This window comes from Oryx dammah, unplaced genomic scaffold (genome assembly GCF_014754425.2).
Source record: "Oryx dammah isolate SB20612 unplaced genomic scaffold, SCBI_Odam_1.1 HiC_scaffold_18, whole genome shotgun sequence".
NCBI classification, from domain to species: domain Eukaryota; kingdom Metazoa; phylum Chordata; class Mammalia; order Artiodactyla; family Bovidae; genus Oryx; species Oryx dammah.
Window position 1 is genome coordinate 112,508,597 of NW_024070202.1, and position 24,033 is coordinate 112,532,629.

The 24,033-nt window shown below is 45.5% G+C and overlaps 1 protein-coding gene and 1 long non-coding RNA gene across 2 annotated transcripts; both read left to right on the top strand.

Annotated features, from left to right (window-relative positions):
* Positions 1–1,768: 1,768 nt before the first annotated feature.
* Positions 1,769–22,896, top strand: LOC120877593 (GTPase IMAP family member 5-like). Its single transcript, XM_040259927.1, is given in 4 exon segments — positions 1,769–1,796; positions 6,098–6,838; positions 6,841–6,950; positions 21,446–22,896. Coding segments are annotated over 4 exon segments (1,812 nt in total). The 3' UTR covers positions 22,379–22,896.
* On the top strand, positions 15,242–16,731 carry LOC120877943. The gene is made up of 2 exons (XR_005724427.1): positions 15,242–15,280; positions 16,489–16,731. It is a non-coding gene; the product is annotated as an uncharacterized LOC120877943 (long non-coding RNA).
* Positions 22,897–24,033: the final 1,137 nt, after the last annotated feature.

Here is a 24,033-nt window from a genome sequence, read left to right on the forward strand (position 1 = left end):
GAAGTTCGGATACTTTGTCCACCTAATGCAAAGAGCTAACTCATTGAGAAAGACCCTAATGTTGAGAAAGGTTGAAATCAGGAGAAGGGGAAGAGAGAGGATGAGATGGTTGGATGCCATCACAAACTCGATGGAAATGAGTTTGAGCAAGCTCCGGGAATTGGTGATGGACAGGGAAGCCTGGCATGCTGCAGTCCATAGGGTTGCAAAGGGTCAGACACCTTTAGTGACTGAACAAGAACAACATTTTAAAAAGTTAAAAGTATTTATGAAAAGCAAAACTTATGAGTAGAGCATCTGTTGGAGTGAGATATGTAAAAAAATTTTTTTTTAAATATTTTGCATTGTAGTATAGCTGATTAAGGAGTGGGACACTTTTAAAATATCTTTCTTATTGTCTCCATAAATTGCAAGTGTTGCTTTTCTTTTGGGAGAGCTCTGCCCATCATGAAAAATGCCTTTCTTTTATTAAAAGAAAGCTGTCTCTCATGAGCTAGATCTGTTTTTGAAGTGATTGACATCATGATTATATGTCATAGTGTCCTGAGTGTTGACATCCTTTTAGAACTTAAGTCTAGACATTCAGAAATGTTAGCTGCTGTTTGTATTTGTCTTTCATTCATTGTTTGTGGCCAATATTTGATCTTTCTTTTCAGTATTATGAATAGTAAAATTTTTAAAAAGCAAACCAACTCTAATAACATGTTCAGTCAGTTAAGTTTAGTCGCTCAGTGGTGTCCAACTCTTTGCAACCCCATGAATTGCAGCACACCACGCTCCCTGTCTATCCCCAACTCCCGGAGTTCACTCACACTCACATCCATCAAGTCGGTGATGCCATCTAGCCATCTCATCCTCTGCCGTCCCCTCTCCTCCTGCCCCCAATCCCTCCCAGCATCAGAGTCTTTTCCAATGAGTCAACTCTTCACACGAGGTGGCCAAAATACTGGAGTTTCAGCTTTAGCATCATTCCTTCCAAAGAACACTCAGGACTGAACTCCTTCAGAATGGACTGGTTGGATCTCCTTGCAGTCCAAGGGACTCTCAAGAGTCTTCTCCAACACCACAGTTCAAAAGCATCAATTCTTCGGTGCTCAGCTTTCTTCACAGTCCAACTCTCACATCCATACACGACCACTGGAAAAACCATAGCCTTGACTAGATGGACCTTTGTTGGCTAAGTAATGTCTCTGCTTGTGAATATGCTATCTAGGTTGGTCATAACTTTCCTTCCAAGGAGTAAGCATCTTTTAATTTTGGAGTCCCCCAAAATAAAGTCTGACTCTGTTTCCACTGTTTCACCATCTATTTTCCATGAAGTGATGGGACCAGATGCCATGATCTTGGTTTTCTGAATGTTGAGCTTTAAGCCAACTTTATCACTCTCCTCTTTCACTTTCATCAAGAGGCTTTTTAGTTCCCCTTCACTTTCTGCCATAAGGGTGGTGTCATCTGCATATCTGAGGTTATTCATATTTCTCTAGATATTTCTCAAGCAATCTTTTCTTTTGTTTTTAAACCAACAGTGCACTTTTAATTAAGGAACCCTAGCTGTGCAGGGGGTGGCAGGGGGTGGTGGTGGGTGGTTGCATGGAGGGGGGGGGCTGTTTCCACACAGGAAAGTGTCTCCGTGATGGACATGGGGGTCTCTAAAAATAGTCATGCTGAGAGCCTAATGGCCCTTAGCATAATCGCTGATGTCAGGGGAGGCAGTGTCTTGGCATCTGCTCCCTGGCTGAGCGGGAGGCCCTGGAGCCAGGCCAGGAGGATGATCCTGCTGGCAGGGCCAGGGGCAGGTGAGGGCCAGCAGTGTGGGAGGAAATGAGGCCAGGAGGTTGGGTAGCAGTTCTTAAGGACTTAGAGAAAGGGTGGCTGAGGGGACCAGAAGCTGGGGCAGAACGGCCCTGCAGACAGCAGGGGTCAAGCAATCTTGATTCCAACTTGTGCTTCTACCAGCCCAGCGTTTCTTATGATGTACTCTGCATATAAGTTAAATAAGCAGGGTGACAATATACAGCCTTGAGGAACTCCTTTTCCTATTTGGAACCAGTCTATTGTTCCATGTCCAGTTTTAGCTGTTGCTTCCTGCCCTGCATATAGGTTTCTCAAGAGGCAGGTCAGGTGGTCTGGTGTTCCCATCTCTTTCAGAATTTTCCCCATGCCCAAGGTCAGGGACAGCGGCCAAGAGGAGCAACTCCAAGTCCATGGAGCAGTGGCTGTGTGGGTGCAGGAGGGCCAAGAGGAGCTATTCCACTTTCAAGGTCAGAAGGGGTGGCGGTGAGATACCCCTCGTCCAAAGTAAGGAGCAATGGCTGTGCTTTACTGGAGCAGCTGTGAAGAGATACCCAGCGTTCCAAGGTAAGAGAAACCCAACTAAGATGGTACATGTTGCAAGAGGGCATCAGAGGGCAGACACACTGAAACCAGAATCACAGAAAACTAGTCAATCTAATCATATGGACCACAGCCTTGTCTAACTCAATGAAACTAAACCATGCCATGTGGGGCCACCAAGATGGGTGGGTCATGGTGGAGAGGTCTGACTGAATGTGGTCCACTGGAGAAGGGAATGGCAAACCACTCAGTATTCTTGCCTTGAGAACCCCATGAACAGTATAAAAAGGCAAAATGATAGGATACTGAAAGAGGAACTCCCCAGGTTGGTAGGTGCCCAATATGCTACTGGATGTCAGTGGAGAAATAACTCCAGAAAGAATGAAGGGAAGGAGCCAAAGCAAAACCAATATCCAGTTGTGGATGTGACTGGTGATAGAAGCAAGATATGATGCTGTAAAGAGCAATATTGCATAGGAGCCTGGAATGTTAGGTCCATGAATCAAGGTAAATTGGAAGTGGTCAAACAGGAGATGGCAAGAGTGAACATCGACATTCTAGGAATCAGCGAACTAAAATCGACTGGAATCGGTGAATTTAACTCAGATGACCATTATATCTACTACTGTGGGCAGGAATCCCTCAGAAGAAATGGAGTAGCCATCATGGTCAACAAAAGAGTCCCAAATGCAGTACTTGGATGCAATCTCAAAGATGACAGAATGATCTCTGTTCGTTTCCAAGGCAAACCATTCAATAACACAGTAATCCAAGCCTATGCCCCAACCAATAATGCTGAAGAAGCTGAAGTTGAACGGTTCTATGAAGACCTACAAGACCTTTTAGTACTAAAACCGAAAAAATATGTCCTTTTCATTATAGGGGACTGGAATGCAAAAGCAGGAAGTCAAGAAACACCTGGAGTAACAGGCAAATTTGGCCTTGGAATGTGGAATGAAGCAGGGCAAAGACTAATAGAGTTTTGCCAAGAGAACACACTGGTCCTAGCAAACACCCTCTTCCAACAATACAAGAGAAGACTCTACAAATGGACATCACCAGATAGTCAACACCAAAATCAGATTGATTATATTCTTTGCAGCCAAAAGTGGAGAAGCTCTATACAGTCGGCAAAAATAAGACCAGGAGCTGACTGTGGCTCAGATCATGAACTCCTTATTGCCAAATTCAGACTTAAATTGAAGAAAGTAGGGAAAACCACTAGACCATTCAGGTATGACCTAAATCAAATCCCTTATGATTATACAGTGGAAGTGAGAAATAGATTTAAGGGCCTAGATCTGATAGATAGAGTGCCTAATGAACTGTGGAATGAGGTTCATGACATTGTACAGGAGACAGGGATCAAGACTATCCCCATGGAAAAGAAATGCAAAAAAGCAAAATGGCTGTCTGGGGAGGCCTTACAAAAAGCTGTGAAAAGAAGAGAAGTCAAAAGCAAAGGAGAAAAGGAAAGATATAAGCATCTGAATGCAGAGTTCCAAAGAATAGCAAGGAGAGATAAGAAAGGTTTCCTCAGGGATCAATGCAAAGAAGTAGAGGAAAACAACAGAATGGGAAAGACTAGAGATCTCTTCAAGAAAATTAGAGATACCAAGGAAACATTTCTTGCAAAGATAGGCTCAATAAAGGACAGAACTGGTATGGAACTAACAGAAGCAGAAGATATTAAGAAGAGGTGGCAAGAATACACAGAAGAACTGTACTAAAAAATCTTTAGGACCAAGATAATCATGATGGTGTGATCACTCACCTAGAGTGATCCTGGAATGTGAAGTCAAGTGGGCCTTAGAAAGCACCACTATGAACAAAGCTAGTGGAGGTGATGGAATTCCAGTTGAGCTATTTCAAATTCGGAAAGATGATGGTGTGAAAGTGCTGCACTCAATATGTCAGCCAATTTGGAAAACTCAGCAGTGGCCACAGGACTGGAAAAGGTCAGTTTTCATTCTAATTCCAAAGAAAGGCAATGCCAAAGAATGCTCAAACTACCACATAATTGAACTTATCTCACACGATAGTAAAGTAGTGCTCAAAATTCTCCAAACCAGGCTTCAAAAATATGTGAAACATGAACTTCCAGATATTTAAGCTGGTTTTAGAAAAGGCAGAGGAATCAGAGATCAAATTGCCAACATCCGCTGAATCATCGAAAAAGCAAGAGGTTCCAGAAAAACGTCTATTTGTGCTTTATTGACTATGCCAAAGCCTTTGACTGTGTGGATCACAATAAACTGTGGAAAATTCTGAAAGAGATGGGAATACCAGACCACCTAACCTGCCTCTTGAGAAACCTATATGCAGGGCAGGAAGCAACAGCTAGAACTGGAAATGGAACAACAGACTGGTTCCAAATAGGAAAAGGAGTTCGTTAAGGCTGTATATTGTCACCCTGCTTATTTAACTTCTATGCAGAGTACATCATGAGAAATTCTGGGATGGAGGAAGCACAAGCTGAAATCAAGATTGTCAGGAAAAATATCAATAACCTGAGACATGCAGATGACACCACCCTTATGGAAGAAAGTGAAGAGGAACTAAAAAGCCTCTTGTTGAAAGTGAAAGAGGAGAGTGAAAAAGTTGGCTTAAAGTTCAATGTTCAGAAAATGAAGATCATGGCATCCGGTTCCATCACATCATGGGAAATAGATGGCAAAACAGTGGAAAGTGTCAGACTTTATTTTGGGGGGCTCCAAAATCACTACAGATGGTGATTGCAGCCATGAAATTAAAAGATGCTTGCTCCTTGGAAGAAAAGTTATGGCCAACCTAGACAGTGTATTCAAAAGCAGAGATATTACTTTGCCTACAAAGGTCCGTCTAGTCAAGGGTATGGTTTTTCCAGTAGTCATATATGGATGTGAGAGTTGGACTGTGAAAAAAGCTAAGTGCTGAAGAATTGATGGTTTTGAACTGTGGTGTTGGAGAAGACTGTTGAGAGTCCCTTGGACTGCAAGGAGATCCAACCAGTCCATCCTAAAGGAGATCAGTCCTGGGTGTTCTTTGGAAGGACTGACGCTAAAGCTGAAACTCCAAACTTTGGCCACCTCATGCGAAGAGTTGACTCATTGGAGAAGACTCTGACGCTGGGAGGGATTGGGGGCAGGAGGAGAGGGGACGACAGAGGATGAGATGGCTAGATGGCATCACCGACTCAATGGACCTGAGTTTGAGTGAACTCCGGGAGTTAGGGATGAACTGGGAGGCCTGGTGTGCTGCGATTTATGGGATCGCAAAGAGTCGGACACGACTGAGTGACTGAACTGAACTGAATGGCCTGTATTACAAAGAGGCATCTTCTAGAGTATTGTTCAGCAGCTGCTGGAGCACAGGTGCACGTGTGACAGCAACGACGGGAGAAATAGACGGGTAGTGACCCCCTTGGAGTGCCCAAATCTCACACCAGGTCACTCAATAAAGTTAAAGTGAAAGTCGCTCAGTCATATCAGACTGCGATCCCATGGACGATGCAGTCCATGGAATTCTCCAGGCCAGAATACTGGAGTGGGTAGCCTTTCCCTTTTCCAGGGGATCTTTCCAACCCAGGGATAGAACCCATGTCTCCCACACTGCAGGCAGATTCTTTACCAGCTGAGCCACAACGAATCCAGTAAAGGTCTGGCCCCAAACACAACCGTGGAAGCGCTCTGTTCTCCTTTCCTCGCAAGGCGTCCAGGAGACCCGGAATAGGGACATGTTGCTCTCAGGTTCCAAAGCTGACAGACCACCGGTGCCCACACAGGTTTCCAGAAGTTCAGGTCCGCCCTGCAGGAGCGCAGGCTGCGCCTCCTCCTGGCCGGGAGGTCGGGGGCCGGGAAGAGCGCCACGGGCAACAGCATCCTCCAGCGGAAGCACTTCCTCTCCAGGCTCGCGGCCACGGCGGTGACCAGCGCCTGCGCCACGGGGAGCTGCCGCTGGGCCTCGTGGGACGTGGAAGTCCTCGACACCCCCGACCTCTTCAGCCCCGAGGTCGCCCAGGCAGACCCAGGCTTCCGAGAGAGAGGCCGCTGCTACCTGCTCTCGGCCCCGGGGCCCCACGCCGTGCTCCTGGTGACCCAGCTCGGCCGCTTCACCGCCCAGGACCTGCGGGCCTGGCGCGGGGTGAAGGCGCTCTTCGGGGCGGGCATCGCGGCGCGCACCGTCGTGGTCTTCACCCGCAGGGAGGACCTGGCGGGGGGCTCGCTGCAGCAGTACGTGCGCGACACCGACAACCGCGCGCTCCGGGAGCTGGTGGCCGAGTGCGGGGGCCGCTGCTGCGCCTTCGACAACCGAGCGGCCGACGGAGAGCGGGAGGCGCAGGTCGGGGAGCTGATGGGGCTGGTGGAGGAGCTGGTGAGGGACCACGGCGGCGCCCCCTACACCAACGACGTGTACCGCCTGGCGCAGGTCCTGGGCGGGCTGAGCCCCGAGGAGAGGCTGCGGAGGGTGGCGGAGAGACTGGCCGCCTGCGCGCTGAGGAAGCGGGAGCTCTGGCCGCTGGCCGGTTTCCCAACGCGACTCCGGGGACCCTGTGTAAGCTGGGCCTGGCCACCCTGCTGGGCCCTCTGTTGCTGCTGTGCCTTCTCTGCAGGCACCTGCCCGAGGTGGTGACTGTGTGACCTTCAGTCTTGCAGGTCACTTGGCAAGAAAGGACTTGGACACTTGGATCTGAAGGGGGATTTCAAAGCAATCAGAGTTTTCAGAAATTTCATGTTTACTCCAGCACATAGTTTTAAAATAAAGTTGTACCACTTGAAAACATCCTTAAAATGTGTTATCTTGATGTATTGGTCATCTGTGAGAAATGGTAAAATGACTGGCAGTTTTCAGTAGAAAATGGATTCCTAGCAAAGGGAAAACACACTCTTTTTATTTTGTGCTTGTGTGTGTCTGTTTGCTGGTTTGTTTGTTTAGACACTGCCTTTCTCTCTTTGGACTGCTATTTTAAACAGAGAGAGAGAGAGAAAGAGAGAGAGTCTGGGTGGCTTAAAAACAAGACATTTATTCCTCATAGTTCTGGAGGCTGGAAGTCCAAGATCATGGTTGGGCTTGGAGGAGAGTCCTCTCTGAGATTGCAGAATGCCAACTTCTGACTGTGATCTCACACTCAATTAGAACAAGGGACTAATTCCAATCATGAGGAATATACCCTTCTGACCTAAGACCCTCCCAGTGACACCACCTCCTAACACCCTCCTCTCCAGACTAGTTTTTCAACCTGTGAATGTTGAGGGGGGAGGGGGCGGACACAAACATTCAGACCATAACCTATACAGACTCTTCTTGATATTTTCTAGTTCTTATAGGTAGTTATATCCCTTCAGTGACCCTTGCAGATTTTTATTATCATCAAGGAAAGAGAAGTCACAGTCAAACATGCTAATGTTTAATTCCAGGTGACACTGAAAATCGCTCAGTCCTGTCCAACTCTTTCCAACCCCAGGGACTATACAGTCCATGGAATTCTCCAGGCCAGAATTTTTGGAGTGGGCAGCCTTTCCCTTCTCCAGGGGAACTTCCCAACCCAGGGATTGAAACCCAGATCTCCCGCATAGCAGGCAGATTCTTTACCAGCTGAGACACAAAAAGAATCCACCTAGCAATGTAGGAGATTCACGAGCTGGGTAATGGATCCCTGGGTCAGGAAGATCCCCTGGAGCAGAGAATGGCAACCCACTCCAGTATTGTTGCCTGGAAAATCCCATGGACAGAGGAGCCTGGTGGGCTACAGTCCATGGGGTTGCAAAGAGTTGGACACGACTGAGCATGCACACGTACATCAGTCTATTTACCAGTACAATGACTTAGAACCAAGAAGTTAAATGTGACTATACTGAAAACAACACAATTTCAACCCACCTAAGTCCTTGAACACCATCCTTACGTTGTGTAAACAATCGTTATCTCCTTATCGTTTCCTTATTTCTGAAAGAACACTTCAAAGGGAAGCCTTTCTGTCAGCCACGCCCTAGTTAGGAGGTGTGGATGCTGGAGGACACAGATAGCCCAAGACTATCAGGGCTCAAGTGTGCTAAGAGGGAGGCTGATGTGTGGGGGACGTGGAGCAGGCCAGAGGGATAATGGAGGGCAGGGGGAAAGTGAAGTTGTGCTCAAGCACCCTAGGGCCATCCCAGTTCTGTGGAGCAGGAGTGTATGCACATGCGCTTCAATGCCACCTCAGAGTAAAGTTCTGGGGACTCGGGATGGACTCTGGCTTTAAGGCTGCCTGCAGTTGGGGGACCTGAGAGCAGTGACTTAGACTCAGTGAAGTTGAGTTGGAAAAAAAAATTATTATCAATTCCTTCTTTAGCTGCCTGCTGGGCCCATGCAGGGACTCTCAGCCAGAGAGAAAATCCATCTACAACCTGAGGTGACCAGGAAAGGGCTGATGTAGTGGGGACTGCTAGGTTTGCAGCTTTCCCATCCAGGGCCACGTGTGAACGAGCACGCACTGTGGGCCAAAACTGCTTACCACAGGACTGAATTTAACCTGCTGTTCTTTCAGTTTTTCATTTTCTCACATCCGAATGTACATCTATACCCTCCAATTTCTATCATTACTTATTATTTGTCTTGTTTGTAAATGTTAATACGATTTTTAAGACAAATATGAGTGTTGGTTGCTCAGTTGTGTGCGACTCTTTGCGACCTGATGGACTGTAGCCTGCCAGCCTCCTCTGTCCATGGAATTCTCCTGGCGAGAATACTGGAGCGGGTTGTAGTCCCTTCTCTAGGGGACCTTCCTGACCCAGGGATTGAACCCGAGTATCCTGCATTGCAGGCAGATTCTTTACCATCTAAGCTACCAGGGAAGCCCCAAATATGAGTGTTAGGGTTATCAAATTCTCATGCAAACTGTATCATCTAGAAATATATAGGATCAGAAGAAGGCTTGACATTGTGGGTAAAATGCCCTGTTTGAAGTATCAGTGGAACCGTTGTGGGGTACAATAGAAAGAGCAGGAGATGTGAGGAGGGCTTGTGTACCAAAACCTGTCCCTATGAATTTGCTCAGAGACTTTGTGGCCAAGGGGCTTCATCTTTTCTTGAGATGTATATATTAAAATTAATCTTAATATGTATGATGAAATAATGCAAGAGAAAGCACTTTGTAGGTTAAATTCCATCAGAATATGACACAGAAATGAAAAGTGTAGAGGAAACATCATCATAATAATCCTCATAAATAAATTTCATACTCATAAATACATAAATTTCACACTCGTGAATACTCCACATTTAGTATTTGTAATAATAACCATTCCACATTATTCTATTCCACAGAGTTGGGTGCTAGTGGTAATAAAAGGTCCATATGATTAGTCATCAAATATATTTACAAAGTAAAATCAAAGTTGTACTTATTCTTTAAAATATTGTTAGTTTCTAATTCTTAAATTTAAAACTATATAGACTCATTAAGTGGGACATCGCTGGTGGCTCAGACAGTAAAGAATCTGCCTGCAATGCAGGAGACCTGGGTTCGACCCTTGGGTTGGGAAGATCCCCTGGAGCAGGGCTCAGAAACCCACTCCAGTATTCTTGCCTGGAGAATCCTCATGGACAGAGGAGCCTGGTAGGATACAGTCCATGGGGCTGCAGAGTCAGACAAGACTGAACGACTAAGCACAGCATAGCACAGACTCATAAGTAAATGGAAGACACAATTTTTAGTTTTTTAAGTGTGATAATTTAAGAACTTCCCTGGCATCTCAGAGGTTAAGACTCCCTGTTTCCACTGCAGGGGGCATGGGATTCAATCCCTGGTCTGGGAACTAAGATCTCACATGCTACACAGCACAGCCAAAAAAAGTTTAAATATATATATAATTTAATAATACACATGTAAAAGAGGAGAGCAAAAAAGTTGGCTTAAAGCTCAACATTCAGAAAATGAAGATCATGGCATCCGGTCCGTTCACTTCATGGGAAATAGATGGGGAAACAGTAGAAACAGTGTCAGACTTTATTTTTTTGGGCTCCAAAATCATTGCAGATGGTGACTGCAGCCATGAAATTAAAAGACGCTTACTCCTTGGAAGAAAAGTTATGACCAACCTAGATAGTATATTCAAAAGCAGAGACATTACTTTGCTGACTAAGGTCCGTCTAGTCAAGGCTACGGTTTTTCCTGTGGTCATGTATGTATGTGAGAGTTGAACTGTGAAGAAGGCTGAGCGCTGAAGAATTGATGCTTTTGAACTGTGGTGTTGGAGAAGACTCTTGAGAGTCCCTTGGACTGCAAGGAGATCCAACCAGTCCATTCTGAAGGAGATCTGCCCTGGGATTTCTTTGGAAGGAATGATGCTAAAGCTGAAACTCCAGTACTTTGGCCACCTCATGCGAAGAGTTGACTCATTGGAAAAGACTCTGATGCTGGGAGGGATTAGGGGCAGGAGGAGAAGGGGACGACTGAGGATGAGATGGCTGGATGGCATCACTGACTCGATGGACGTGGGTCTGAGTGAACTCCAGGAGATGGTGATGAACAGGGAGGCCTGGCATGCTGCGATTCATGGGGTGGCAAAGAGTCGGACACGACTGAGCGACTGAACTGAACTGAACTGAATACAAAATAGATAATAAAGCAAAATAATGCAGGATTGACCATAAAATAGAAAACATAATTGTAGAGAGAATACTATAAAAATTTAATGCTTAATATTTTATGATGAAAACTACCTCATGAAGTATGAAGGATAATTATCATTAAGAACCGTTTATTTGCAGAGGAAAGTAATCTACTGAGAATCAAGTGATTTTCTAAAGGCAAAAAGTGGCAAATCAGAACCTGAAATTGTTATTTCTTACTGTCATATAAAAAGAGCTTCCTTAACCAGACACAGGATCAAAACACTATAGCTTCTCAAAAATGCCCGAAGTGAATGTATATTCATATCAGTTACATAGGTCTCTTCTCACCTTTTATCTCTTTACGCATAAAAATTCCTTGTTCGTGTGTTGATAAGCTTCTTTCATATTTCCATGCCCTATTGCCTGGATCAGCTGTCATTTTACACAGAGAGGTTCATCTTTGGCTTACTTCTGAGAGTTGTTTTTGGCCATGATGAGGTTTTTGAGGGGATTTCAAACAATGCATACCCTCTTACCTAGTCTTGTACCGTATTCAGTGTTGTACAATATTCAACAATTATGCACAATAATCAGTATTCATCAGCCTGGCTGGACAGATGCTACTACTCCTTCCAGAGAATACCATGTGGACTGAATTCCCTAGAAGAGGAATTCTTATAAGTCCTTGGGGAAGCCAGAGCTAGACTATGACCCAAGACTTTTTTTTTCCTGCCCTGGAGCCTTCATCTGATGGTGATACGTCTTTTCTTATGGAACTGGATTTGTGCTTGCTTATTTCAGCAACAAATATTTTGATTTTTTTTTTTCTAAATTTGTCTTTTACTTTTTCTTTTAAAGTAGTTATCTTGTAAAATAATGTAGTGTTTTGTTGTATTTTTATATCTTATGAAAGTGAAAGTCGCTCAGTTGTGTCCTGTGCTTTGTGATCCCATGGACTAGTCCATGAGATCCTCCAGGCCAAAATACTAGAATGGGTAACTTTTCCCTTCTCCAGGGGATCTTTTCGACCCAGGGATCTGTTAGGAGTGTGTACTTTCCTTGGTTCTGTCTCATCACAACAAAAATTTGAAGCACTAGACGTTAAAGCTCTTTGACAGACCGTGTCTCAGCTCTCAGAGAGACTGTGTTACAGCTCTCAGACAGATCAATGTCACAGCTCTGTGTTACAGCTCAGTTTTATTTAGAAAATAAAGGAAAATACATCCTCATGAGGGCATGCTGACCCAAAAAACAATAAAGAGGAGAGAGAGCTAGAGCAAGAGCAAGAGAGAGAGAGAGAGAGAGAGAGAGAGAGAGAGCAAGAGAGAGAGAGAGGAAGGAAGAGACAACCCCCTCTGCCCCCCACCACCCTTTGGCTCCTCTTTTTTGTTTTTTTTTTTCCTCCCCTGGGCCTGCTATGTAAATTGGGCTAGCCAGGAGTGCTGTTTGTTCTACCTGAGGTTCTCACTCCAGTCCTCAGACCTTCCTTTGGTCTTTTTTCTCAGGCTTTTCCCTTCCTGGTCTTTTAGCCACCACCATTCTGGACTCCTTTTTCCTGTTCCAACTACCTAACAGATCGAACCCAGATCTTGCACATTGCAGGCAGATTCTTTACCAGCTGAGCCACAAGAGAAGCCCCAGTATAGTCCATGCGGTAACCACTCGAGTGGGTAGCCTATCCCTTCTCCAGTGTATCTTCTCAACCCAGGAATCCAACCAGGGGTCTGCTGCATTGAGGGTAGATTCTTTACCAACTGAGCTATGTGGGAATATCTTATATTCAACCTCATTCTTGGCCCAATTCTTATTTTGTATTTCCTTTCACTCTTTACCCCCATTAAGTTTCAGTTCAATTCAGTTCAGTTGCTCAGTCGTGTCAATTCTTTTTGACCCCATGGACTGCATCATGCCAGGCCTCCCTGTCCATCACCAACTCCCGGAGCTTGCTCAAACTCATGTCCATTGAGTTGGCGATGCCATCCAATCATCTCATCCTCTGTTGTCCCCTTCTCCTCCTGCCCCCAATCCCTCCCAGTATCAGAGTCTTTTCCAATGACTGAGCTCTTAACATCAAATGGCCAAAGTATAGGAGCTTCAGCTTTAGCATCAGTCCTTCCAACGAATATTCAGGGTTGATTTCCTTTAGGATTAACTGGTTTGATCTCCTTGGTGTCCAAGGGACTCTCAAGAGTCTTCTGCAGCACCACAATTTAAAAGCATCAATTCTTCAGTGCTTAGCCTTCTTTACAGTCCAACTCTCACATCCATACATGACTACTGGAAAAACCATCGCTTTGACTATATGAACCTTTAATGACAAAGTGATGTCTCTGCTTTTTAATATGCTGTCTGGGTTTGTCATGGCTTTCCTTCCAAGGAGGAAGCATCCTTTAATTTTGGGGCTGCAGTGATTTTGGAGCCCCCCAAAATAATATCTATCACTGCTTCTACTTTTTCCCCTTCTATTTGCCATGAAGTGATGGGACCAGATGCCATGATCTTAGTTTTGTGAATGCTGAGTTTTAGGCCAGCTTTTTGACTCTCCTCTTTCACCCTCATCAAGAGGCTCTTTAGTTCCTCTTGGCTTTGTGCCATTAGAGTGGTATCATCTGCATATCTAAGGCTGTTGATATTCCTCTTCGCAATCTTGATTCCAGCTTGTGATTCATCCAACCCAGCATTTCACATGATGTATTCTGCTTATCAGAGAAGGCAATGGCAACCCACTCCAGTACTCTTGCCTGGAAAATCCCATGGATGGAGGTGTCTGGTAGACTGCAGTCCATGGGGTTGCTAAGAGTCAGATACGACTGAGCGTCTTCACTTTCACTTTTCACTTTCATGCATTGGAGAAGGACATGGCAACCCACTCCAGTGTTCTTGCCTGGAATATCCCAGGGACAGGGGAGCCTGGTGGGCTGCCGTCTATGGGGTCGCACAGAGTTGGACACGACTGAAGCGACTTAGCAGCAGCAGCAGCAGCATTCTGCTTATAGAACTTCCCAGGTAGCTCAGCTAGTAAAGAATCTGCCAGCAATGCAGGAGAAAGTGATAGTGAAGTTGCTCAGTCATGTCCGACTTTTTTCGATGCAGTGGACTGTAGTCCGCCAGGCTCCTCTATCCATGGGATTTTCCAGGCAAGAATACTGGAGTGGATTGCCATTCCCTTCTTCTGGGGATCTTTCCAACCCAGGGATCGAACTCGGGTCTCCCACATTGTAGGCACTCTTTACCATGGCAACCCAGGAGACACCAGTTCAATTCCTGGCTGAGGAAGTTCCACTGGAGAAGGGATAGGTTACCTACGCCAGTATTCTTGGGCTTCCCTGGTGGTTCAGATGGTAAAGAATGCACCTGCAATGAGGGAGAACTGGGCTCAGTCCCTGGGTTGGGACAATCCCCTGGAGGAGGGCATGGCAACCACTCCAGTATTCCTGCCTGGAAATCCCCATGGACAGAGGAAGGAGCCTGGTGGGCTTCAGTCCATGGGATTGCAAAGAGTCAGACAGGACAGAGCAACTAAGCAAAGCACAGCACATTCTGCGTATAAGTTAAATAAGCAGGGTGACAATATACAGCCTTGATGTACTCCTTTCCCAATTTTGAACGAGTCAGTTGTTTCATGTCCAGTTTTAACTGTTGCTTCTTGACCCACATACCAGCACCACAGTTCAAAAACATCAGTTTTCAGGAGACAAATAAGATGGTCTGGTATTCTCATCTCTTGAAGAATTTTCCAGAGTTTGTTGTGATCCACATAGTCAAAAAGAACTGCCTACCACTCCTCAAAAATTACACACACACACTCCCTAAGAACAGACACTCCAACCCCAAAAACAAAAGACAGGGACAGTGGCTCTCTGCCTTCCGGTTCTGCGGAGTTTCTGGAAAGGAAGAGGGTTCCATTCTATCCTGTTCTGCACCTTGCTCCAGCTTTGCGCAGAAGGTAAAGAAGTTCTCCGCGAAAACCCAACACTCCCACGGAGGCAACCAGTGGGCTTTAGCAACGAGGGGTGAGGGACGGGGAGTTGGGGGGGGGGTCCATATTTTTCTCTCTCACAATCCAAACATCACTTCTTTTCTTCTCTCACGCCTTAAAGAGGAAATGAGAGGGGGGCGAGGCGCTCGGGGTCTCCGACAGGAAGCATCCCTGAGTGCAGTGGGGGGTGGGGGTGGAAGTTCGGGGCCGGGGTTGGCGCGCGCACGCGTAGAACCCAGTGCTCTCGGTTTCGGCGGCAGCAGTTTCTCCCCGCCCGGAGGGGACAAGGGGCGCCCTCCGTCAGCCCCACCTTCCTTCTACAATAGTGCCCTGCAACCTTCGGCCGCGCGCTCCCGCTGACCCGCCCGCATCCAGCCCGCAGAGCTGTGCCTGGTAAGGGGACCCTAGGGGGGATCCCGGGGTTCTGGGGAGGCGGCGGTGGCGGGAGGGGGGAGGTGGGCTGCGAGGAGAAAGCAGGAGGGGAGCTGGGGCTGGGGAGGGCGTCTGGAGCCAGCAGTTGAGTCAGGGCTACTGACTTCTGGTGCGACCTCACACCGGTTCCATGCCTCTGGGCTTCCCCGTCAATGAAACCCGGTGCTGATGGAGAGCGTTATGGACAACAGCGGGTTCCCAGTGCGACTGAAGCGGGTTTGGGAACCGCTCACTCCGCATTCACAGCCCAGCGCTTTCCACAGGGCTGCGATCTTTTCCGTGTTGTGGCCTACTTCTTAGCTCCTTTGATTTTCATAAGCTTCACAGGGTTTCATAGAGCTTCACTAATAGTCACTAATAGCACAACCTCCCAGAGATGGCAGGGTGCAGGAATCCATTCCTAGGGTTCCACAGGACGAGTACCCTCACTGAGTCACGTGTTCCCAACGAAACCTCTAAGTGGACATTGTTCCAAGACCTTGATCTTCTGAAAGCCACCCCATTCTCCCCCAGAGACACCACACGTTTCCTGCGACACGATGTAGAACTCTACTCTACGGCACAGAGACCCCAGAGTGTACAGGAACCATCCCTTGGTCTGCTGTCAACCCCCTATAAGCGGTTATGAAATTATGATGCTAAACTGTGAAACCAGCAATGCTGGGAAACAGAGGGCACACCGGGAAGGAGAGACTCATAAATGAGGAAAATGAAAATATTTTTACCTCTCCGAAAACAGCATACATGAGAGAGCCCGCTTTCCCATGGTTTGATAGAATAATGTATTGTCAAGATAACATCAGGTTCGTCCAATTTAAAGATCAGAAGGTACACGATGTTCATTTGCTTTGATCCTCCTGCTGTTCCTGTCAGATACCTGTATAACCTCTGCTCACACACCATCTCTCTCATGATTCCTGACCCCGTTTGGGGAGGATTAGGATTTTCTTTGTGGAGAAGAAATCTGCCTCCATTCTTCATTCCCCCGCTTTTGTTTACACGGCGATTGACACATTGCTCAGGGTTTACAATGCTTCCGGATCTCTTCCTAGGCTTGATTCAGTCCTTTTAATATCCTGTCATTTTGGCATCGCTGTCAATATCCTTTCTGACTAGTCTCTGGACACTTCGGTATTTGTTAATATCCTCAAAAAATCCATTCTTCACAGACTGTGTGTCCCTGGCAGCCTGACTCACTCAGAAGATGGTTCAGGAGAACGGTGCTGCACCTCTGCTCACCAACTGGAAATTTGGTGGCGTTGTGGCAGCCACAGAGCTCCGTTTGGGTCACACTGATCATCAAGCCACAGAAAAACACCAGATTGTTTAAAACTGAAATCCTTCCATTCTGAGCAACTTCTGTCCCCTGCAATTTTATGGTTGAATTAAAAAAACAAAAAATGCACCCAAAATTTCACAATACACTTCTCTTTGTTGGTTTTAGGGCAAGCTTCCAGCCTGCTGGCTTCAGTTTTGTCTTGACCAGGGATGGCAACATAGTATGTGATGTTCCAAGAGACTGGTTGACTTTATAATCGCTTTTCTGCCCTGATGAATCTAGGAGAATATGCAGGCAAAATGTGCCATTTTTCGTTCTTAGCCCCATGGCAGTTGTGTGATCATGGGCAGAGCAGTTAAGGTTCAGTTTCCCAATATTTTAATAGAAATTTTAATACCTATCTTGGTCACATCATGGGGAATTTTGAAGAACAATTTAAATAATGAACATGAAAGAAACTTTAAAATTTAAAATAAATGCACCGAGGATTATTATGATGATAATGATCAACATTGTCACCACCGTCTTCATCATCTTTACCACACTGATATACTGATTCAAATATATAGAAAATCTCATCTGAGGTAGAAATGATGTCAGAGAATTTGCAGTTATAGCAAAAGCTGGAGTATAATTTATCAGAGGCAAGGACAGCATGTGGGAAAAGGTGGTGAGGAAAATGCTCTTCTGGGGCTGAAGGAAGGGAAAGGGGTGTGGGAGAAAAAGCAAAGGAAGGAAGTTATCTTAGTATATTCTGACAGTGTGACCAGGGATGGTTTCCCTAATGGGGACCATTTCTATGCAACCCGACTGAGTGAATACAAAAATGTAGACAAGGTAGGAATACCGGAATCAAGCTAAATAAGCAGATCAGTTATGAAAACCATTATGAATTCAATGTTAATCAATAAAATGCAAGTTTAAACTGATCAAGACATAAGACATTTTAATGTATGCTCCAAAGGGTAACCAAAACATTAAAAATCTAGTACTACCAAGTGTAAGTGAAGATTTGAGGGGTGCTCACATGTGGCTGCTGCCAGCACGATAGCAGAAGTGTCCTGGAGTGGGACTCGGCAGCGTCTAGTCGGGTGGAAGCTGTCCATCCCAGAGACTGTCACGCGCACAAGATGTGTGCAGGACTCTTCTGCAGCACTCTTGGTAGCAGCAAGGATGTATTTGGAACATCAAATGTTTGTTAAGAAAGAATTGGATAAAATGTTACATAAATAATGTCACTTCCATAAAAGATTAAAATACCAAAAAGTACTATATCTTAACTATAGACTGATGTGTGTACAGGTGTAAATACACACTTGAGAAAGAGACATAAACATCTCAGAATACTGATTACCTCTGAAAGGAAGAGTGAAAATGAGACTGGGAAGTGCAGGAGTCAAAAAATAAAGAAATGGAGCTGTATGTGTAATGTTCTTTTAATGTTTTCAGTCCAACAGAATAGCAGCAATAACAATGCCAAAATACTGAGATTTGTTTATTGCAAATGGTGGACATTCATTTCATTCTTCTGTGTATTTCTCTCCTTAAAATGTTTGTTTCATGACTGCATAATCTTTAAAACTGACGAAGTAAAATACAGGCTCAGAGTTCATCTTAATTATAGTTGCACATTGCAGGCTTGCCTTTTCTAATGGACGCTTATCTTTTCTAGCACCAAGAAGAATGACACAATAGCATGCCTCACCTGAATGAAACCGTTATCTCCATGGTTTTGCCAATTTCTGGTGACATTGACTGGGATTTTTTAAAGTGGCTATCGATTTAAAGACATTTGATTTAAAACTGAGTAGGCAATGACTTTATCCTGAATTTGTCCCGAATGTTGCTGCTGTCCCTCAGTCAGGGCACCGGTTTCTCTTCCCCCAGCTGCTCAGAGGGAAGGAGGTGGTGACCATGTCCAGGCCTCTTCCCCTTCTCCCTCTCGTGTCCATCCTCAAAGGAGCCCTGGACCCCAATTCCACACTCCCACTGGAAGGTACATTGTACTTTCCTCTTTGCCACTGGAATATCCATCTGATACAAAGAGTTTCTGGGACTGGAAATGCCCGGTACTTCAAACAAAGCACTATTCATTTACAGTAAGGCAACTTTTATTCTCTAGTCTAGCAAGTTTGCCTACCCGATTCTAATAATAAGAATAATAAAATAATAAAAAGCCCGGCTTCTCATTCCTAGAGGAAGGCTTTCTATAATTCACACCTTTTCAGCTTGAAGGGAGATAATCAACTGATGTGTATTCAAACATTTCTTGCTTTCCTGTAGAATGAGAAAAAAGCAAGAGTTCACTGTGTTAACATAACCTAGCATCACCCGGCTTGCTTAAAGTTATATATGGATATTTGAAAGCAAAATATAAGTTAGAAAGTTAGCAATGGAAATGACTCATGTAAGGATAATTATTTTGGCTGTCTAAATTGGAGGTGTTCTCAGGCCTTAGCAACTCCTATAAGGACACTTGCTTTTATTCCTTTCTTCTTTTTATTCCAGAAGCGAATGGAAGGGCTTCAGAGGAGCACATACAGAACCATGGTTGAAGGTAAGAAATCCTCCAAATTCTCAAACTTTCTGGGCACCAGGGGAAAATCACTGTCTTCCCTCCTTCACTCCCTGACCTCAAATATTGAGACAGAAGAGAACCCCAATTATTTTAAACTGCAGAAGAAAAAGGTAGCTATCGTGTTCTTTGGGCTTCCCTGGTGGTTCAGCTGGTAAAGAATCCTCCTGCAATGAGAGAGAGCTTGGTTCGATCCCTGGGTTGGGAAGATCCACTGGAGAAAGGAATAGCTAGCCACTCCATTATTCTGGCCTGGAGAATTCCATGGACTGTATAGTCCTTTCCCTTCTTCAATTGTGTCTGACTCTTGGCGACCCTCTGGGACTGTAGCTCGCCAGGCTCCTCTGTCCCTGGGACTTTCCAGGCAAGAATACTGGAGTGAGTTCCCATGCCCTCCTCCAGGGATCTTCCTGACCCAGGAACCAAACCTGGGCAGGCTGCTTCTTTATCACTAGCGCCACCTGGGAAACCCAAAGTTCCCCCATAGAGACTTAGTAATCATGTTTGAAAAAAACTCCAGAATACTTAAGGAAAGGCAGAACCAACATGGAGTAAAAGGAGTAAAATAACAGATTTTAGGAGCTTAGAATGAATTTAATTCATTTGGGCTTATAAGAACTCCAGAAATCCTTGCATCCTCACTCTCTTCATCCCTAGAAGACTTAGCTCTTGGTACAGAGTGACCTCGCCAACACCACTTTTGTTATAATTTCTTATAATTCTATCAGCCACATCAATGATCTTTCCAAAATATGTATTGCTAACATTCTTATCATCTCTTCTTCAGCCGCCCATCCAGGGTCATCTGTCAGACTCTGTCCCTGACATTAACCACAAGCCTTCCCAATATTCAAATCCCTACCCTAAGAGCAGAAACCCAGGGACAATTCAGCTGGTCCTCAGTGAGAGGTCACTGAGACTCTAACATCTGAGACTTCCTTTACTCCCAGGGTTCAGATGACTGTGATGAGCAGTCTGTGTGCCTGGGAACTGGTGGGTGAAAAGCAGATGATAATATTTTCTCATTTATGATTTATCCTCACCTCCTTGTAATTTCACCTGAGATTAGCATGAAACTGGCCTAAGTAACATCATGGGAAAAGCAAATGATCACTTTTCTTTCCGAAAACCTGTATTTTCATTGGTCCTGAAGTCCTTGGAGCATCCTTCATAGTGTAGCAGTTCTGGCTCTTGGCTATGGGTCCAAGCTTGGGCTCCCAATGTGGGCTTCCTAGCAGTCAAGAGTCACCGAAAGCTGTATGCAAACATCTGTATGATTTTCATATCACTGTTTGGCAGAGAGAGGTCCATAGCTTTCATGAGATACCATGAAAAGTCAGTGACAGAAAAATCTTATGAATCACTAACTTTACCAACAGAGACCTACTGCATGGCACAGAGAACTCTGCTCAATATTCTAAATAATCTAAATAGGAAAAGAATTTGAAAAAGAATAGATGCACACATAGGAATGACTGACTCACTCTGCTGCACACCTGGAACTGAAACAACAATGCTCATCATCTTGTTGCTCAGTTGCTCAGTCATGTCCTCCTCTGAGACCCCATGGGCTGCAGCACACCAGGCTTCCCTGTCCTTCACCATCTCCCGGACTTTACTCAGACTCAAGTCCACTGAGTCCATGATGCCATCCAACCATCTCATCCTTTGTTGTCCTCTTCTCCTGCCTCCAGTCTTTCCCAACATCAGGGTCTTTTCTACCATGTCAGCTCTTCTTTGCTTCGGGTGGCCAAAGTATTGGAGTTTCAGCTTCAGTATCAGTCCCTCCAGTGAATATTCAGAGTTGATTTCCTTTAGGATTGACTGGTTTGATTTCCTTGCAGTCCAAGGGACTCTCAAAAGTCTTCTCCAACAAAGTTGGAGAGCATAGTTCAAAAGCATCAATTCTTTGGTGCTCAAACTTCTTTATGGTCCAACTCTCACATCTATACAGGACTAATGGAAAAACCATAGTTTTGACTAAACAGATCTTTGTTGGCATAGTGATGTCTCTGCTTTTTAATACACGGTTTAGGTTTGTTATAGCTTTTCTTCCAAGGAGCAAACATCTTTTAATTTCATGTCTGAAGTCACCATCTGCAGTGCTTTTGGAGCCTAAGAAAATAAACTCTCTCACTGTTTCCATTGTTTCCCCATCAATTTGCCATGAAATGGTGGGACTGGTGCCATGATCTTAGTTTTCTGAATATTGAGTTTTAAGCCAGCTCGTTATCTGCTCCAAGAGTAAATAAAAATTTAAAATTAAAAAAAAAAAAGAATCACTAATATGGTAAAACAAGACAATTTTCTCTCTCTCTTTTTTACAGAACATCAGGGCTTTGAACCCTCCTCCTCATTGAGGATCATCCTGGTAGGGAAAACAGGCAGCGGGAGAAGTGCCACCGGGAACAGCATCCTCTGCCAGCCCGTCTTTGAGTCCAAGCTGGGGGCCCAGTCAGTGACCAGGAAGTGTCAGAGGGCAACAGGCATGTGGAATGGGAGGAGCATCCTGGTGGTGGACACGCCCCCCATCTTTGAGGCCGGGGCCCAGGATCAAGAGGTGTATGAGAATATCGGAGCCTGTTACCTGCTGTCGGTGCCAGGACCCCACGTGCTGCTGCTGGTGACCCAGCTGGGGCGCTTCACTGAGCAGGACGTGGTGGCCGTGACCAGGGTGAAGGAGGTCTTTGGAGCAGGAGCCGAGAGATACATGGTTATCCTCTTCACCCACAAGGAGGACTTGGCAGGGGCATCCTTGGATGAGTACGTGGCAAATACAGACAACCTCAGGCTGAGGAGCCTGGTCCGGGAGGTGGGGCGGAGGTACTGCGCCTTCAACAACCGGGCCTCTGGGGATGAGCAGAGAGAGCAGCTGGCCCAGCTGATGGCTGTGATTGAGGGGCTGGAGTGGGAACACCAAGGAGCCTTCCTCACCAACGAGCTCTTCTTTGATGCACAGATGCTCCAGCAGATGGGGGGTGGCCCCCGTGGGGAAGGTCAGAGGCGCTACCTGGACAAGGTACGGCTGCAGGTAGCAAAGCAAAAGCAAGACTTGAAAGAGGCTGAGAGAAACTGTGTCTTCAAGACGCTCCTCCGACTCAAAGCCTGGATCGTTTCTCATACCAAAATATTTGTTCTTCTTGTCCTATGCCTTTTGATTTTTCTTGCCATTGTAATTATTTTGTGTAGTATCCATCAAGGCTGAGCATTTTCAGATAACACCTGCCATCAGCTTCCATTTTTTTCAGAGTCAGTATACTATCACCGACTCAATGGACATGGGTTTGGCTGGACTCTGGGAGCTGGTGATGGACAGGGAGGCCTGGCATGCTGCGGTTCATGGGGTCACAGAGTTGGACACAAGTGAGCGACTGAACTAAACTGATATCCATCTATGTTGATCAGGAACTTTATTTGCTTTTTACATAATTTCACTTTCAATTTCACTTCCTTGCATCAGACACGCCATCCCTTTTCTTCAGTTGCTTTTTAGGTAAATAAAATGCAAAGGAGAAAAAATTCCCCTTTCTGTTGTGTTAAAAATAGTGAAGGCAAATAATAAACTAAATGCACACCATCAAGAAATATCGAGGAGTTTGCATAAAGGAAAGAGAGTGGACTGACATGCTGTGAGCGAGCATCTTACCGGGGACCTACTTTTTACAGTTGAAATTGCTTATTTTATATGAAACATACTCTGACTTCCTTGTAGGTTGTACAAAATATATATATATATATATATATATATATATATATACACTCCACAAGAGAGAAAGACTAGGATGTTCTGGGATATCTCTGGGGTGTGAAGAGGCTGGGGGAGAAAGGAAGAAGGCCCTGGGGACAGGGTGGGGAGGAAGATCTCCGATAGTCAGCGACTGGGAAATTAAAGAACCGGAAATCCTTAGAGCAGGGCTGGATGAGAGCCAGATGGTGAGTGTAGGAATTCAGGCTTACCTGGACATCTGGTCTCCTTCAACACTCAACCATCCTCTTGAGCATGAAAGCCACCCTGGACAAGAAGGAAGTGATCTGCAAGGCTGCATTCCCTACAAGTTTAGAAATTTGAATTGCATGAACTTTTCATATGTGGTGATGAAACATTCTGCTTCTTTTTATTTATTTACCCTTAAAAAAAAAGTAAAAGCCCTCCTCAGCTCACAGGTTATACAGAACCGGCCTCAGCCTGGATTTGCTCTGCAGGCTGTGGTTTGCCCACTCCCATCTTAGAGGAGATTTTCCATCATGGGTTGAGCTGGGATGTAGTGGAACATCTTGAACCCCAAGGTCAGCACAATCATGTGTGATATCTGTAGAAATTTGGAGAAAGGGTGGCATTGCACATTTCAGTGGTAGAAAGAGAAGCAGGCAGACACCGGGGTGAAGTCTGAGTGGTGGTCACCAAATCAGTGGAAAGAGGAAATCAGATGAGGAAGGGTCTGGGTGACCCCTTCCCAACTTCTTCTATGGGATAGCTGCCCGTCCTTTCATACCCTGTCGGGGAGACCCACAGTCGCACAGGCAGCCTGTGACTGGGTGGGTAAGTGATGAACTCTTTGTGATACCCAAGCTCATTGTCCAAGTCCCTGCTGGTGATAAAGGTGCGGTTGATCTCGACATTGCTATCCCATAAACAATTCCAATCTTGTGCAAGGAGTATTATGTGTGAGCTCCTCAAACCCTTGGAACACCAAGCAACTTGGAGTTCTCAGACCTAGGACCTCCTCCTCGGTGTGGTCTTCCCACATTGTCTGACCCAAGTTGGCCTCTCCCTTCCTTGACTTCATCCAGTCCCGCTCCACCCACATGTAGCTGAATGCCGAGTGTTGGGGTCTCTGCTGGGCACCAGGGATCTGACAG